This window comes from Polypterus senegalus, chromosome 18 (genome assembly GCF_016835505.1).
Source record: "Polypterus senegalus isolate Bchr_013 chromosome 18, ASM1683550v1, whole genome shotgun sequence".
In the NCBI taxonomy this organism is placed as follows: Eukaryota; Metazoa; Chordata; class Cladistia; order Polypteriformes; family Polypteridae; genus Polypterus; species Polypterus senegalus.
The window spans coordinates 1,450,438-1,467,888 of record NC_053171.1 but is presented as its reverse complement, the minus strand read 5'-3'; the positions used below and the strand labels follow the sequence as shown (position 1 = coordinate 1,467,888).

Here is a 17,451-nt window from a genome sequence, read left to right as displayed (position 1 = left end):
ACTTTAGGGACTTTCAAATCTCAATTTGATGTTATTTTGGAGGAATTATGGGGGTCAGATTAGCAAGCTTTGTTAGGCTGAATGGCCTGTTTTCATCCAGATTGCTCTAATGTTCTAACCTGGTCTTGGATAAGTGGTGAAAAATGAATGAATGAATGAATGGAACAAAATCCAAAATCATAACAATGTGCTTTACTGTTTTAATTCTAGTGACAAACCTAAAGTAGAGATGTCTGAAATGACTTCACAGTTAGAGTAGCCCTGCCGACCAACGAGTTTTGTAGTTAAGGCTTTTTCCTTCCAGAGCTTCACAGAAAATTTACAGAAACAGAAAATCAAAGCATCTTCTTCTTTCCAAGTAGTGTGTTAAATGTAGTGATACTTGATGAGCTCTAACAATACTAAAATGAAAATAGAATGTGTGTTACTTAACATTTCAGGTCAGATGAAGTCTAATGTCAAAGAGTAAATCTATACTAATAAAAGGCAAAGCCCTCACTGACTCACTGACTGACTCACTACTACTCACTCACTCATCACTAATTCTCCAACTTCCCGTGTGGGTGGAAGGCTGAAATTTGGCAGGCTCATTCCTAACAGCTTACTTACAAAAGTTGGGCAGGTTTCATTTCGAAATTCTACGCGTAATGGTCATAACTGGAACCTATTTTTCTCCATATACTGTAATGGATGTTAGCTCGACGGCCGTGGGGGACGGAGCTGCGTGTGACATCATCACGCCTCCCACGTAATCACGTGAACTGACTGTGACCGCAGTACGTAGAAAAGAAGGAAGAGCTCCCAACAATAAAACAGTGGAGAACCCTGGATTAAATAAAAAGGCTGCTTAGTTGACGAAGCAAGGAAAAACGATGGCCTTATATGGCGTTTGTTTATAAAACAGTGGAGAAGCTGTGTAAAGGCTGCCTCACAAAAAAACAGCGGAGCGCCTTATATGGGCAGGCAGTCAGCCAAAGAAGGGAATCAATAAATAACTATAATCGTAATAAAGGAACAAAAAATAGCAGAGAGCCCGGATTAAATAAAGGAAATGGGTATCTGAACAGTAAACTAAGTCTAAAATAGCTACACAACAACTATAACAATCGTAATAAACGGAACAATAAAACAGTAGAGAACTGCAAAGCAAGGAAAAAGGACGGACTCCAACCAATCAGAGTTTGAGTTGGTGTCAGTAGGGCCCTTTAGCAGGCGTACGGCAATGTCACCGTATTCAGACCCATTGATTGGACAGAAGCCGATATGAGGAAGTCTACGACGCCATTGAACACGCCATAAACGCTCCGAGCGAAAGATCGCCGCGTGCACTATGGACAACTCCATGTCAGAATTCTGGACAATATTATTTGTTATATATATATATATATATTGTGGACGCGGCCCGGACACAGACAGGCAGACATGTTGTAATCCACCACCACACGTTTATTTTACAACTAATATTTACAATAATCAAGTGCACACAAACCCCCAAACACAGTCCTGGCCACACAATGCCTTCCTCTTCGGGCCGCCTCCACTCTCTCTCCTGCTTTGTCCTGCTTCCACCCGACTCCAGCCTCGAATGAAGGGAGACGGGCCCCTCTTATATCATCCCGGATGAGCTCCAGGTGTGTCCCGGCATTCCTCCCTGGACACGACCCAGTGTGGCAGAAATGCCGGCCGTTCTCCGGAAGCTCTCCGGGTGTCTCTTCTCTTCATCCCCCAGCACTTCCTGGTGTGGCGGAAGTGCTGAGGTCCAGGGTCCCCAAGGCATTGGGGCGCCCTCTGGCGGTGACCACGGGTCCCTACAGGTTTGGGCTTCCAAGCCCTCTACCCGTGGCCCCCAAAGCAACCAGGATGGCAGCCCCCACGTGATCCAGGGTGGGCATTGACCCCTTCCGTCCCATAATGCCCCGCCGGTCGTTGCCCTGGCATCCCTGACAATATATATATATATATATATATATATATATATATATATATATATATAGATAGATAGATAGATAGATAGATAGATAGATATATATATATAGATATATATATAATATAGAGATATAGATATATATATATATATATAGAGAGAGAGAGAGAGATATGACAGCAATACTCATATCAATGACAAAACAATTACATTAACAATCATGTTAGGTTATTTTTAAAAGTTTTCCTTTTCTTTTTCATAACTTCTTTAATTCACTACTGCTCCGCCTTGGCTGGCATTCTGTTAATCTATACTAATAAAAGGTAAAGCCCTCACTCACTCACTGACTCATCACTAATTCTCCAACTTCCCGTGTAGGTAGAAGGCTGAAATTTGACAGGCTCATTCCTTACAGCTTACTTACAAAAGTTAGGCTGGTTTCATTTCGAAATTCTATGCGTAACGGTCATAACTGGAACCTACTTATGTACATATATATGGCAATAGCCTGCAGCTCGGTCGCTGTGTGAGGCGGAGTTGCGTCCCTCATCGTCACGCCTCCCATGTAATTGAGTGCCTGCCCATATTAGGCCGTCAGTCAGCAGCAATCCAATAGACACGCTGCCGCTAAATATTTGCGGGTGAAGGGCTGTGCTTATGCAGACGAAGATGAGATGGTCAGGGATAGACTAGTGTTTGGCACAAATTCAGCGAAAGTGCGAGAGAAACATTTAAGTGCCGGGTCTTAGCTAAATAAAGCCGTGGACATCGCAAGATTACACGAGATAGCACAAGCACAGCTAAGAACATTTGATGCATGTACTCCGAGCGGCTCACGTGAACTGACTGTGAACGCAGTACGCAGAGAAAAAGCAAGACCTCCAAAGAGCGCGGAGACTTTTGATTTTTTCACGTGAACGTGTCTGCAAAAAGTGGCGTCTCCTGCCCCGCAAAAATACTATAAAAGTCGAGCAGCCGCCGCGCACGCGTAGCTGTGCTGGCTTTTGAGATGCTGACTGCGCTTCTGCCTTAAGTGAAAGTAAGCACTTTTAATTTTTTTCCTCCTTCCCCTGAGCTTTAGCCCAGACAACTGCTAACACGGGATCCCTTTTCTAGAACGCGGCAAACTAATATTAAGGCGCGTCGCACTTTCTTTTGCATGTATACGATTATAAGGAGTGGAGGACCGACAGTGCCATCCCGGCCGGTTAATGGCAGGGCCGTCTCTCCAGTCTACACGAGACCCAACACGACGGTCCCCAAAAGGCGCTCAGCGAAGACGTCTCTCTACACTATATAAAAGAAAAAGGCAAGTTTCCTTTCTTTACACCTTTTTTTCCTTTTATCCCAAACCAAAGCCTTTCTCTCTTAACACTGCAGAGGATACAAAAACTACTTTTCTTTAATTGTTGGTAATGCCGGTAAGGCACATTACCACAGGCAGAAATTTGGACACTCACATAGAAAATGTAATTTCTATACCACAGCCGTCATGTAGCGCCTTTCAAAAGGGATCTACTACCGAGAGATGATCCATATACATTTTAGCTGCTGTGAGTACTACTTACCTGTTGTGTTATACCGTCTTTAAAATGTAGTTTACCTGAAACCACTCCAGTAGTGCTCAATGTATCTTTACTTCTTAAAACGTTAATGTTTTACTGTTTAATAACTTATAGACTACATTTTATTTTTTTCCCTTGCACTCAGTGAGCGAAGCCAATCGGTAATCAGCTATATATATATATATATATATATATATATATATATATATATATATATATATATATAGTAAGTTTGGACACACCTCCTCATTCAATGTGTTTTCTTTATTTTCATGACCATTTACAGCACTCCATCACTCTCCTTCTTGGTCAAATAGCGCTTACACAGCCTGGAGGTGTGTTTGGGGTCATTGTCCTGTTGAAAAATAAATGATTGTCCAATTAACCTGACTTCTGCACAACACAACTGCTGGTCCCAACCCCACTGATAAAGCAAGAAATTCCACTAAATAACCCTGATAAGGCACACCTGTGAAGTGAAAACCATTTCAGGTGACTACCTGTTGAAGCTCATCGAGAGAATGCCAAGAGTGTGCAAAGCAGTAATCAGAGCAAAGGGTGGCTATTTTGAAGAAACTAGAATATAAAACATGTTTTCAAAGTTATTTCACCATTTTTTGTTAAGTACATAACTCCACATGTGTTCATTCATAGTTTTGATGACTTCAGTCATGAAAATAAAGAAAACACATTAAATGAGGAGGTGTGTCCAAACTTTTGGCCTGTACTGTATATATATATATATATATATATATATATATATATATATATATATATATATATAGATAGATAGATAGATAGATAGATAGATAGGTGTATATATATATATATATATATATATATATATACACAATATATATGTAGATAGGTATATATATATATAGGTAGATAGGTATATATATTCTCACGCACGCGCGATTAGGAGACCACGGAGAAATGGGGTACGACCACGGAGACCATCCTCCCTCACGGCTCCTTCCCAGCATTCCTCCACTTCTGGCCCCTCCCCTATAAAATGGCCGCCGACGCCTAGAATGGCGTCACGCATGAACCTGTTTGTTTTGTGTTTTGACCTGAGTTTTTTGAATTGTGGCTTGTCTACAATATACTGGGCCGGAAAACCCCAAACCTTTATGCTGCTTGTTGTTGCATTTGTTACATTGGCGTAGCCGGCAGGATACCAGTCCGAGGGAAATGACGGAAGGACAAGACCTCAACACAGTGCTGCAGGGGATGAACGCACAGATCCTCGCCCTGCAGCAAGCGCAAGCTGCTACCACCGGGAGTTGGAGGAAACGAAGGCCAGGTTGGCAGAAGCCCGGACGGTAAGACCCGATCCGCCTCATCCAACGCCCGCCTCTCGTGCCTATGACCGAGGCGGACGATATTGAGTCCTACCTGGGCATTTTCGAAAGGACGGCCACCGGAACGAGTGGCAGCGGTCCGAGTGGGCATCCATTCTGGCACCCTAGCTGAAGGGACCCGCGCAGCGGGCTTATTACGATCTCCCCGAGGAGGAGGCCGCGAGTTACGACCTCCTAAAGCAGGAGATCCTGGCACGCTACGGCATTACGCCGGGCCAGCAGGCGGTCGAGTGGCGAAGCTGGCAATTCGACCCAGAGAAGCCGGCCCAAGCGCAGGCCTTCGACTTCTGGGGAAAGATGGGGCGGTGGCTACGGCCCGAGGGTCCCCAAGCCAGGAAGGTCGTGGAGCAGGTGGCCTGTGAGGGCCTGGTAAACGCCCTGCCTAGCTACCTCGCCCAGCAGGTCCGGCGCCATCCCTACAAAGACATGTCAGGACTCCTGGAAGTCCTGGAGCGTCAGCTCGCAGTCTACCAGGCCGGGGGGTCGGAAAGGCAAGCTCGTGGGAACCGACAGGGACAGGCGGCCAACCCCGAGCCCTCTCAACGCGCTGCGGAAGCGCCGCCAAGACCCAAAGAAAAGCCGGCCTCTCTGCGCTGTTACAAGTGCGGGGAGACCAGCCACCTACTGCCGACCTGTCCTCTCAACACCGCCTCGGAGCCGATGGACTGCACCTGGGCCACCGCGGAAAGGTACTGTACTCCGTCGCACCCGCTGGCAAGTCCAAACACGGGAGTGGTGTTATTGAACGGGCACTCGGTGGTGGCTTTATTTGACTCCGGCAGCAACATTACCATTGTCGCTCGCCGTTCGTTATAACGACAGTGGCTTACGCAGCACTTGCAAGTCACTTGTGTGCATGGGGAGACCAAGTCTTACCGTTTTGACCGCTGTTACATCACATGGAAGGGGCAGGTGTCCTATTTGACGGTCGCGGTGTTGCCCGCACCCCCTATCCAGTAATTTTGGGACAAGACTGGTCGCACAGGAAAAGCGGTAAGACGAACACCGCTCCCGGGGCCTCACTGGGTCTGGTTATGAGGGGGCGAGGCACCCTTCCCGCGGTCTCCACGCCATGCTCTGGGGCAAGCCATATAGGCGCAGGCACATCAGGGGATGTTTCTCAGGCGACGGACCCTGACCCGGAAATATCCACCGGAGAAGGGACGAGCCAAGGAACACTTCCGCCAACCCGCTCACAAGACCCCCTGAGCAATTTTGACCATCAATTTCGGTCCACGCCTGCCTCATTTAAAAGGGAGCAGTGGAATGACGATTCCCTGTGGTTTGCCCGGAATGCGATTGTTCTTCCAGGCAGCTCACAAGCTGACGGTTCCATGCCACGCGAGCCCTTCTTTGTGCTGGAGAATGATCTGTTGTATCGGGTGACAACCCACGAGGGTGAGGTGCGGAAATTGTTGCTAGTGTCGCGTACCTTCCGGCGGGAGGTATGCGAACTAGCTCACGCTCACCTGGAGACATTGGAGAGAATCAACCTCCGCTTTTACTGGCCCAGGATCAACGAAGAGGTCCGGCGCTTCTGTCAATCCTGTCCGGAATGTCAGATTCGCCAGATTCCTAGGAGGGACCGCGCTCCTCTCGTCCCAATACCCCTGATAGAAATCCCATTTGACAGAATAGGGGTGGACTTAGTAGGACCCCTGGAACCCTCCAACCGTGGCCATAAGTACACATTGGTCATGGTAGATTACGCGACCCGATATCCAGAGGCGGTTCCCCTGCGCTCCGCTTAAACCAAAAATATCGCACAGGAATTAGTCAACTTATTAGTTAACTAGTTAGTTAACTTATCTAGAGTGGGTATCCCCAAAGAAGTCCTCACGGACCAGGGTACTCCCTTCACCTCAGATACGTTCAGGGAGGTTGCCAGATTACTGCAAATAAAGCACCTGAAGACGTCTGTCTACCACCCCCAAACAGACGGGTTGGTGGAGTGTTTTAACCAGACGCTTAAACAGATGCTCCGCAAGGTAGTCAGCGCCGATGGCAGGAATTGGGACCAGCTCCTACCGCTCGTGCTTTTTGCCTACCGGGAGGTGCCCCAGGCCTCTACGGGCTTCTCCCCTTTTGAATTATTGTACGGGCGACAACCCCGGGGACTTTTAGACATACTAAAAGAGGGCTGGGAGGCTGAGGCCCTTCCCTCCTCCAATATATTGGAGTATGTGGCGCAACTGCGCGACAGGCTCGCTAAGAGCTGCGCGACAGGCTCGCTAAAATCCAGCCAATCTTAAAGGACCACGTGACTCGTGCGCAGGCAGCGCAGGCCCGGTGTTACAACCGCAACTCCGTCCTCCGGGAGTTCCACCCGGGGGATCGAGTAATGGTGCTCGTTCCTACCTCCCATTCCAAGTTGCTAGTTCACTGGCAAGGGCCATACGAGGTTAAGGAAAGAAAGGGGCTCGTCGACTATTTAGTTAAACAACCTAATCGTCGACCGAGTGAGAGGATCTACCATGTCAATTTGTTAAAACATTGGAAGGACAGGGAGGAGTCTCCCCACACTCGTAGATCCCTCTCCCTTTTCGCCAGCACGTCTGCCCTTAACCTTGGTGACGAGCTGACACCCTTACAGCGGCGAGAGATAACCCAGGCTATCCAAGCCATCCCGAAGTAGTGAGCGAGTCACCGGGCCGGACCTCGCTGATTGCGCACGACATAGTCACGGACCCCGGAGTAATCGTCCGGAGAGGCCCTATAGACTCCCGGATGCAAAATGCGCCGAAGTGGAACTGGAGGTGCAACGGATGTTGGATATGGACATTATTGAGGAAAGCCATAGCCCTTGGTCCAGTCCTATCGTCCTCGTTTCCAAGCCAGACGGCTCCTGGAGGTTCTGTAATGACTTTAGACGTCTGAACCAGGCTTCCAAGTTCAACGCCTACCCGATACCCGCGTGGCGACCTACTCGGCGGCTGGGTGCGGCTCGATACTTGACTACTCTTGATATGACGAAAGGGTATTGGCAAATTCCCTTAACGGCATCTGCAAAAGAAAAAACGGCCTTTAGCACCCCTAGTGGACATTGGCAATACAAGGTCCTCCCATTTGGGCTGCACGGGGCCCCAGCGACCTTTCAGCGTCTGGTGGATAGAGTGCTGAAGCCCCACCAGTCCTATAGTGCCGCCTACCTGGATGACGTCGTCATCTATTCCGGCACCTGGGAGGAGCATCTATTGCAGGTCTCTGCTGTCCTCGCAACACTGGCTAAAGCCGGCCTCCTAACCTCTCTCTCTCTCTCATTTCTCTCATTTCTCCTAGGGTACGAAGTAGAAAATGGCCGAACACTGGCTAAAGCCGTTTGTTTCTTGTTTTCCGGTGCTCGTGTCCGAGATGTAATGAAACGTCGCCAGCCTCCGCATTAACCCCGTAAATGTTTTTTGGCTTAAAGGAGGCCAAGTATTTAGGCTACCTTGTTGGATGAGGACAGGTGAGACCCCAATGTTCCAAAGTTAAAGACATCCTGGAATGGCCCCAAATCGTAACCTGAATACCAAGAGACAGGTGCAGGCTTTCTTGGGGCAGGCGGGTACTACCGCGTTTCTTTTTCCGTTCGTACCCTCCATTTTCTCCAACAATGAAAGGGCAGCACCCTTGACTAATTTAACAAAGAAGGCCGTCTGGAGTTTTTGTTTTTCCCCTGCATGTGGTATGGAATGACAAGGCGGAACACGCATTCAGTGACCTGAAAAAGGCCCTAACATCGACACCTGTATTATGGACCCCTGATTTTGGACTGCCTTTTATCCTCCAGACCGACGCTTCGGACACAGGCCTGGGTACCGTGTTGAGCCAAAGTGTCGACGGTCCACTTATCGTCGCGGCGCACAAAGCCTTCAGGCCAATGCCGATGCTCTCTCGCATCCACGACCTCTTGGTTAGGTCCGCCCGACCTGACGGTCTTGGGCTAAGGGGAGGGTCGGTCACGCGCGCCGAGATTAGGAGACCGTGGACAGACTTTAAACAGCTTCAAAAGACGCTCGCCAGCGGGGAGTGGCGGGTACTAACCTTTCACCTTCCCAGCATTCCTCCATTTCTGGACCCTCCCTCTAAAATGGCGTCGCGCATGAACCTGTTTGTTTTGTGTTTTGACCTGAGTTTTTTTAATTGTGGCTTGTCTACAATATACGGGGCCGGAAAACCCCAAACCTTTATGCTGCTTGTTGTTGCATTTGTTACAATATATATATATATATATATATATATATATATATATATATATATATATATATAATACAGTAATCCCTCCTCGATCGTGGGGTTGCGTTCCAGACCCCCCCGCGATAGGTGAAAATCCGCGAAGTAGAAACCATATGTTTGTATGGTTATTTTTATATATTTTAAGCCCTTATAAACTCTCCCACACTGTTAACATTATTAGAGGCCTCTAGACATGAAATAACACCCTTTAGTCAAACGTTTAAACTGTGCTTCATTACATGACAGAGATGACAGTTCTTTCTCACAATTAAAAGAATGCAAATAGATCTTCTCTTCAAAGGAGCGCCGTCAGGAGCAGAGAATGTCAGAGAGAGCTCGCTAAGAAAAAGCAAACAATCAAAAAATCAATACGTGCTTTTAAGTATGCAGAAGCACTGCAATAAGGCGGCATTTTGTAGAGGAGCGTTCGTATCCTCTAGGCAAACAGCCCCTCTGCTCACACCCCCTCCGTCAGGCAGAGAGAGTGAGAGAGATAGAGAGAAGCAAACAATCAAGCACCGCGTGGGAAGCATATCTTATATCATTGAGGAGTTTTAGTTAATATGTAATACATGCTCTGATTGGGTAGCTTCTAAGCCAAACAAACTGAGGAAGCATGTACCATAAATTAAAAGACCCATTGTCCGCAGAAAGCCGCGAACCCGTGAAAAATTCGTGATATATATTTAGATGTGCTTACATTTAAAATCTGCGATAGAGTGAAGCCGCGAAAGTAGAAGCGCGATATAGAGAGGGATTACTGTATATGTGTATATATATGTAGATTTGTATACTGTATATATGTGCATATATATATAGATATGTATATATACATATGTGTATATGTATGCATATATATATGTAGATGTGTGTGTATATATATGTATATATGTTGTCAGGGATGCCAGGGGCCACGACCCAGCCGGGGACGTCATGAGGGACCGGATGTGGGTCTGTGCCCACCCTGGATCACGTGGGGGTTGCCTTCCGGGTTGCTCTGGGGGCCACGGGTACAGGGCATGGAAGCTCCACCCTGTAGGGGCCCGTGGTCACCGCCAGGAGGCGCCCACATGCCTTGGGGACCTGTTACCCCAGCACTTCCGCCACACCAGGAAGTGCTGGGGGGAAGATTTAGGACGGCACTGGCACTTCCGCCACGCTGGGGCGTGGCCAAGGGAGGAATGGCAGGAACACCTGGTGCTCATCTGGGTACTGAATAAAAGGGGCCGTCTCCATTCATTCGAGGCTGGAGTCGGGAGGAGGAAGGACGAAGCACAGAGGAGGTGTGGAGGCGGCCCGAAGAAAGGCATTGTGAGGCCAGGACTGTGACTTTGGGGTTTGTGCACTATTTAAACTGAACTGGGTCTGTGTGACCATTGCTAATATTTGTAAATATTGTAAATAAACGTGTTTGTGGGTGACATGAACGTGTCTGCCTGTCTGTGTCCGGGTCAACTTCCACAATGGCGCCCGAACAAGGACGATCCGTCTGGTTCAAGACGGGGACCCCCAAATTATAAATATTTTGTGGACGGCCCGGCGCAGCAGGTGCGCCCACACACGTGCCGCGGGTGCTGCGTGCACACAGCCCCGCGGGGTAAAGGAACCCCACGGACCGCCAGGGGTCCGCAGGAAGGCCATATTTCCCTGATGCGGGCGGGCGGCGTGCCTACTAGGAGTGCAGCTGTCTCCAACGAGTGCGCCGTTGCTGGAGGCGCCCGGGACGGCATGGCGTCAAGAGAGGCCACGCCGAGGATGGTTCCTCGGTTGGACGAGTCCGGGGAGGTGAGTTCCCTGCCTTGTGGCAGCCGGCCCGGGGGCCGGGCGTGTTTTCTTTCTTACAGGCAGGGACTCCCCGGATCCACGTCGGTGGCGGGCATGCCGGTGGAGGAGGAGACGCTGCAGCTCGAGAGGCGCTGGCAACAGCAAGGCTGCTGGCAAGCACGTCGCCACCGCAGAAGGGGAGGCAAGATGGCCGCGGACCAGAAGTCCCTCCCTCTGATAGGCACGCGATTGGACAGTGTGTCTTGTGTGCCCGCCGATGACTGCCGAGAGCGGGACCAAGGAATGTCCATCACGGGCAGGGGAGACCCGATTGGGCGGAGGAGAAGGCCCACAGGAAGTGGCCGTCGTCGGAGGCTGACAGACAGGTAGGCTCCGCGTCGGTTAACTTCCTGTCTTTGCCGACTGCTCTGGCGGAGCTGGAGGCGTCCCTTCAGCCCGCGGAGCAGTGTTTATTACAGATGCTACGTGCCCTCCGGGCTGAGGTGCTGGAACTGGAGAGGAAGGGCTCGCGGCGCTGAGGACGTTTTGATCGACAATGGGATGGTGCGACGCTGGAATCTCCAGCCGGAGAGGTACGGCGGAGACGGTGAGTACTGCCGATTCCGTACAGCATGCGGGAGCGTCTGTTGAAAATGGCTGTGATGTTAACGATCAGTTCGGTAAGCAGCCCTCTGACAAGAGGTGCGGCGCCGCTGGCTGTATCGCGCGGCGAGGGGGGATTCCGAGAGGATGCTGAATGGACACGGGCTGCTAAGTGCCCCGGGTCCTAGCGCCCTCCGCCCCGAATCGGCTGCGGTCTCGCGCCGCACTATAGGGACGCAGACGGGAAAGAGGCGCCTTTTCCATAAGGAGTCTCAAACCGTCATGGCGTCCCAGAGTGAACGGAGGAATAAGAGGCTGGGTGCCGATTCCTCCGATATGTTGGGACGCGGTGCTGGGTGCACGCGTCCAGGTGCTGGCCGCCCTCTGCGGGGGCAGAGGGAATCCCTGAGGCCGGCGGAGAGAGCGCAGGCGGTGCCGGCAATTCCATCGTTGAGAGGGACACGGAAGCCACGTAGAGGGTGCCAAACAGGCAAGTGCCGGGGTGCCGATTGGAGGGGGGAGCGCTGCCCGTGTGTGGCACGGAAGGGTGCTTTGGCAGCAGTTCTGCCCCTGTCTTCTCTTTTGTAGGGGCGTACCCGGGCAAGCCATAGGACCCCTTCATTGGGGACCTGCCCTCTGATGTCGGACTGTCTGCGGAAGGATCTCTCTGCTGGTGCGTCGAATGCCGCCACGGCTGGAGGAGGCTGCAAGGGAGCGAGTGGCTCTGACCAATGGGGCGGAGGCCTCGGAGGGGGTGCCGAACGAGGAGGCCCCGGGTGCTGGTAAGAGGGGGGAGCACAACCTGTGCGAGCGCAGGGAGCACCAAGTGGTGGTGCTCAGGCCGTGTCTCAGCTCCTGTCCCCGCTTGGAGTGCGGGGCCGGACCCCGGCTATCCTGGAGTTGGACCCGCTTCGGGGCTGCGCTGCCCTCGCGGGACGGGCCGCTCTTTCCCCCGAGTGGTCTTCGCTGGCTGTGGGGCAGTGTCAGGGATGCCAGGGCCATGACCCGCCAGGACGTCATGAGGGACCGGATGTGGGTCTGTGCCCACCCTGGATCATGTGAGGGTTGCCTTCCGAGTTGCTCTGGGGCCACGGGTACAGGGCATGAAAGCTCCACCCTGTAGGGGCCCGTGGTCACCGCCAGGAGGCACCCCAATGCCTTGGGGACCTGTTACCCCAGCACTTCCGCCACACCAGGAAGTGCTGGGGGGAAGATTTAGGACGGCGCCGGAGAGCAGCCAGGAGGACAGCCGGCACTTCCGCCACGCTGGGGCGTGGCCAAGGGAGGAATGCCGGGAACACCTGGTGCTCATCCGGTACTGAATAAAAGGGGCCGTCTCCATTCATTCGAGGCTGGAGTCGGGAGGAGGAAGGACGAAGCACAGAGGAGGTGTGGAGGCGGCCCGAAGAAAGGCATTGTGAGGCCAGGACTGTGACTTTGGGGTTTGTGCACTATTTAAACTGAACTGGGTCTGTGTGACCATTGCTAATATTTATAAATATTGTAAATAAACGTGTTTGTGGGTGACATGAACGTGTCTGCCTGTCTGTGTCGGGTCAACTTCCACAATGTATATGTAGATATGTATGTATATGTGTATATATGTTTATGTATGTGTGTGTGTGTGTGTGTGTGTGTATATATATATATATATATATATTGTGGTGAGGGCGTCCGTCCTGGTTATGTTGGGGGCCACGGGTACAGGGCCCCATGCCGGTTTATCCCGTGTGGTCTTTGGCCGGGATGGAGCCGGTCAGGACGCTTGGAGGACCAGAGGGAGGCGTGTGCCTCCTCCAGACCAGAGGCGTCCGTCCTGGTTATGCAGGAGGGATTGGAAGCCCAGCCCTGTAGGGACCCGTGGCCACCGCCAGGCTGCCCCAGTGCCTATTTATCCCGGGAGCCCGGCACTTCCGCCACACCAGGAAGTGCCGGGGGGAAGACGAAAGGGGACACACGGACGGCTTCCGGGTGCGCAGCCGGCACTTCCGCCACACAGGGGTGTGGCCAACGTTAAGTGCCGGGAAGCAGCTGGAGCCCATCCGGGTTCCCATAAAAGGGGCCGCCTCCCTCCAGTCATTGGTGGATGTCGGGAGGTAGAGAGACAGAGCTGGGGAGAGGACTGGAGGCGGCCAGGAAGAGAGGCACAGAGACTGTGGGCCCTGGACTTTGGGAAATGGTGCAAGAGGCACTGGGGTTGTGAGTGCACGTGACATTAGACTTGTAAATAGTGTAAATAAACGGTGTGTTGGGTGAAACCATGTTGTCCGTCTGTCTGTGTCCGGGCCAGCGTTCACTATATATATATATATATATATATATATATATATATATATATATATATATATATATATATATATATATATAGTGAACTTTGACCGGACACACACAGACGGACATCTTAAATTCACCACACACTGTTTATTTACACAAATAAGTCACGTGCACAAACCCCAGTGCCTCTTGCACCGATTCCCCCAATGTCCAGGCCACACAGTCCTGTGCCTCTTTCCTCCTGGCCGCCTCCAGTCCCCTTTATAGGAACCGGATGGGCTCCAGCTGCTTCCCGCAATCTCCCGCGGACACACCCCGTGTGGCAGAAGTGCCGGCTGCGCACCCGAAGCCGTCCGGTTTCCCCTGTCATCTTCCCACCGCACTTCCTGGTGTGGCGGAAGTGCCGCCTCCCGGGATAATAAGGCACTGGGCGCCACCTGGCGGTGGCCACAGGCCCCTACAGGGCTGGGCTTCCAAGCCCTCTACCCGAGGCCTCCAGCATAACCAGTACGGACGCCCCCCCTCGGTCTGGAGGAGGCACAAGTCCTCCTCTCGTCCTCCTCACAATAATACATATATATATATATATATATATATATATATATATATATATATATATATATATATATATATATATATATATATATATATATATATATATATATGTATATATATATATATATATGACAGCAACACTCACAACAGTGACAAAACAATTACATTGACAATCATGTTACATTATTTTTAAAATGTTTCCTTTTTCATAACTTCTTTAACACACTACTTCTCCGCTGTGAAGCGTGGGTATTTTGCTAGTGAATTAACAAAAAGAAGCCATTGAAGCTTCACTGCTTTAAATGTCCAGACTAAATCATGAACAGATAGTGACCACTGTTCACTGTTGACCCTCCTGTAGTTACAAACTTACCTTGAAAACTCAGTGTAACAGCATTGCTGGGGTCGGAATATTGAGGATGCCCATCTCTTTCACCAGCACACCAGTACACTCCAGTATCAGACTGAGTCACAGACTGGACCGTGTAAGTGTCTCCAGTGGTGCCAGTAAGTAAATCACTCCCTTCTGTCCAGTTCAGTTTGTACCAGGTGTACCTCCAGCCAGTCAAGCCGCCCTCCATGCTACACTTCAGAGTCAGTGTGTCTCCGATGTGTACAGGTTTAAACATTTTCAGAGTCATCTTTGGTTTGTCTGTATGAAAAAACAAATGCAGTTTAAAACACAGAAAAAACAGATTATGAGACCTGCTGTTTTATAAGTTGCAAATTAATTGAGTTTCTCTTTAAAATTCAATTCCTTTCATATTTTTATTGTTCACATTTTGGATCATAAAGGGGTGTTTTGTTTAAAGACTTCTCAGTAGAAGGACGTCAGTAGGCCAGCATGGAAGAATTTGTCTCTCATCACAGTCAGCTGTGCTTACGTCAACACCATCTTGCAGAAAGGCCAGCATCGTACAGGACTTGCATTGTGCTGGCATCAAGATAAAAAGTTCTCTCCATATCCTTACACATTCTATCGTGCTCTTTTTTTTATTTACGCTTCAGATTATTGTCATTTCCGTTTGTTAGAAATGACAAGGAATATTATAATCTGAGTCACCCAGGAGGTCTATGGAATAGGCAAGCACCTGACATAGTCCTGTGGCAGCGGCTGAGTAGAACATCTCACCAGCTATTTGTGTTTTGCAGTTCGGATACCAGTGTGAGATAACTGAAGTCACCCAGCTAACATTAGCAATCTGGGTATTTATTTTTAGAAAGAAATATTTAATCTGATAAAATCTGCATTGCAATCATAGAATTTTCTTCACAGGTAAAATAAACCAATCAGAATAAAGGATGCAAATGTTCTTATCAGATCAAATGGTTATCAGAAATTCTAGATGATGTGATGAGGTTCTTTTCTACATTGTGACTCTGCTGCACCACACATTGTTCATATGAAGGCACACTCTGCAATGTTCACAACATCAATAAGCACTGAACTGACTAAATCTAGGGAAACTGGCAGCTTCATCATGGAGAAAGACATTCCGGCTGGTGCTGAAATGAGAGGGCAATGAGCTTGTGAATAACTGAAGCACATCCATTGTATTGTGTAGTGATTGGACATTTGAAAGAATCAAACCAGTAAATGTGACTAAAGACCATGTTTTCTAAAATGGATGAAAGTCCTGACTCTGTGTCCTCGTCCTCTGCTTGTGGTTCTCCAACCCCAGCTCCCACTTCCTGTTTGTGTGGCCCCCCAATGTTGTGCTGCAAGTCTACTAGGTGGACCACTGTCCAAGTGTCCTGCTACAGTGTGATCAGATATATGAGAAAGTATTCTGTTGGTGATGACAGAAAACCGGCAAAAATCAGCAAAGGTATAAATGATGTTGTTATTTCAACACTGAACAAAATTTACAAAAAGCATTGACAAAGCAAACACACAGACAGTCACAGTGTGTGTCCTCTCTTCAAGTCCATCTTCTCACAAATGGAAGATGTTATTGTGTAATTGAAGTTTCATATACAGATCAGTTTTCTAATGTTCAAATCTTTACTCAAAATCAAACCTTATAGATTAGGAAATAAGAGTAAAAACACACAAATCAATACATCAGCACACCAGCACTCCCCAAAAACTGCCACATGAATGTTTGTCGTTCATTTTTGTAAGATATGATGAATGACTCTTGCCTTAGCTAAGAGGAGCTACAGACCAGGACAAAGACACTAAGGCACAATGTGACTGTCACACTGTGAAAACAAAATCCAAGTTTTAAGTGTGACTGATACACAATCCATAAGGATGCCTTAAATGGTAACATTTTATCATAAAAAAGAGTTAATGGAGTTCAGTGAAAGACAAGACTCTTCTTATCTCCATCTCTGAGTTAACAGGCAAACTGTAAATAATGGACGTGAGGACAACTCTCATCTACAGCACTCTTGGCTTAGTGTGGTAATCTTACGTAGCTTCAGTTAACTCTTATTTCAAAGGTAAGGCAAACATCACCTGTTTAAGTTAAAATTCTCTCCTCCAAAACCATCAAACAGCCACATGGAGACAGAGCCCCCATCCTTCAAGTACGTGCTGGACAGGTCAAATGACTGGTGAGCCTCATGTCGTCACACACACACTCACCTGTCAGTATCACAGCATTGCTGAACCTGAAGTAATATGGATGATCATCTCTGAAAGCAGCACACCAGTACACTTCAATGCGATTTGAAGGCAAGGACTTAAGCATGTAAGTGTGTTCATGGGTATCATTATTAACCCGCAGTCTTGATGAGCTCCATTCGTGCCAGCGATATCTCCAGTTAGGTAAGTCACTCTCAATGCTGCACTCCAGGGTGACATTATCACCGGTGTAAACCGGTTCATTCTGCTTTATTCTTAATGTCACCTTATTTTTCTCTGTATTAAAAATAAAAGAAAGATGAGATTCCACAGTGAGTGAGCGACTGGCAGACCCAATCAAACCTGTTCATCTAAAATTTAAAAATTATTGTGAGTTTCCATTTAAACACTTTGTACCTAAATCACTGCATTTGTGTTTTCATTCCTAAGATTTTCAATGATAAGACTTAACATTTCTCAGTATAATGAAAGCAGAAAGCTTTAAATTTGCTACTCTCAATATTCCAATAGGTGTGCTATTTGTAATTTATATCTTATTCATGTGAATTTTGTAATGTTCACAACGTTACACAGAATGAAATCTTCTAGTTT

At 48.7% G+C, this 17,451-nt stretch overlaps 1 protein-coding gene across 1 annotated transcript in view; it reads right to left on the bottom strand.

Moving 5' to 3' along the window:
* Positions 1–17,451, bottom strand: part of LOC120518642 (Fc receptor-like protein 2) — a 48,759-nt gene that overhangs the window by 18,910 nt on the left and 12,398 nt on the right. The window contains exons 3-4 of the mRNA XM_039741529.1: positions 16,861–17,136; positions 14,641–14,919 (exon numbers count right to left, since the gene is read on the bottom strand). Of these exons, the coding sequence (XP_039597463.1) occupies positions 14,641–14,919; positions 16,861–17,136 (555 nt within the window). The remainder of the gene's footprint in view (positions 1–14,640; positions 14,920–16,860; positions 17,137–17,451) is intronic.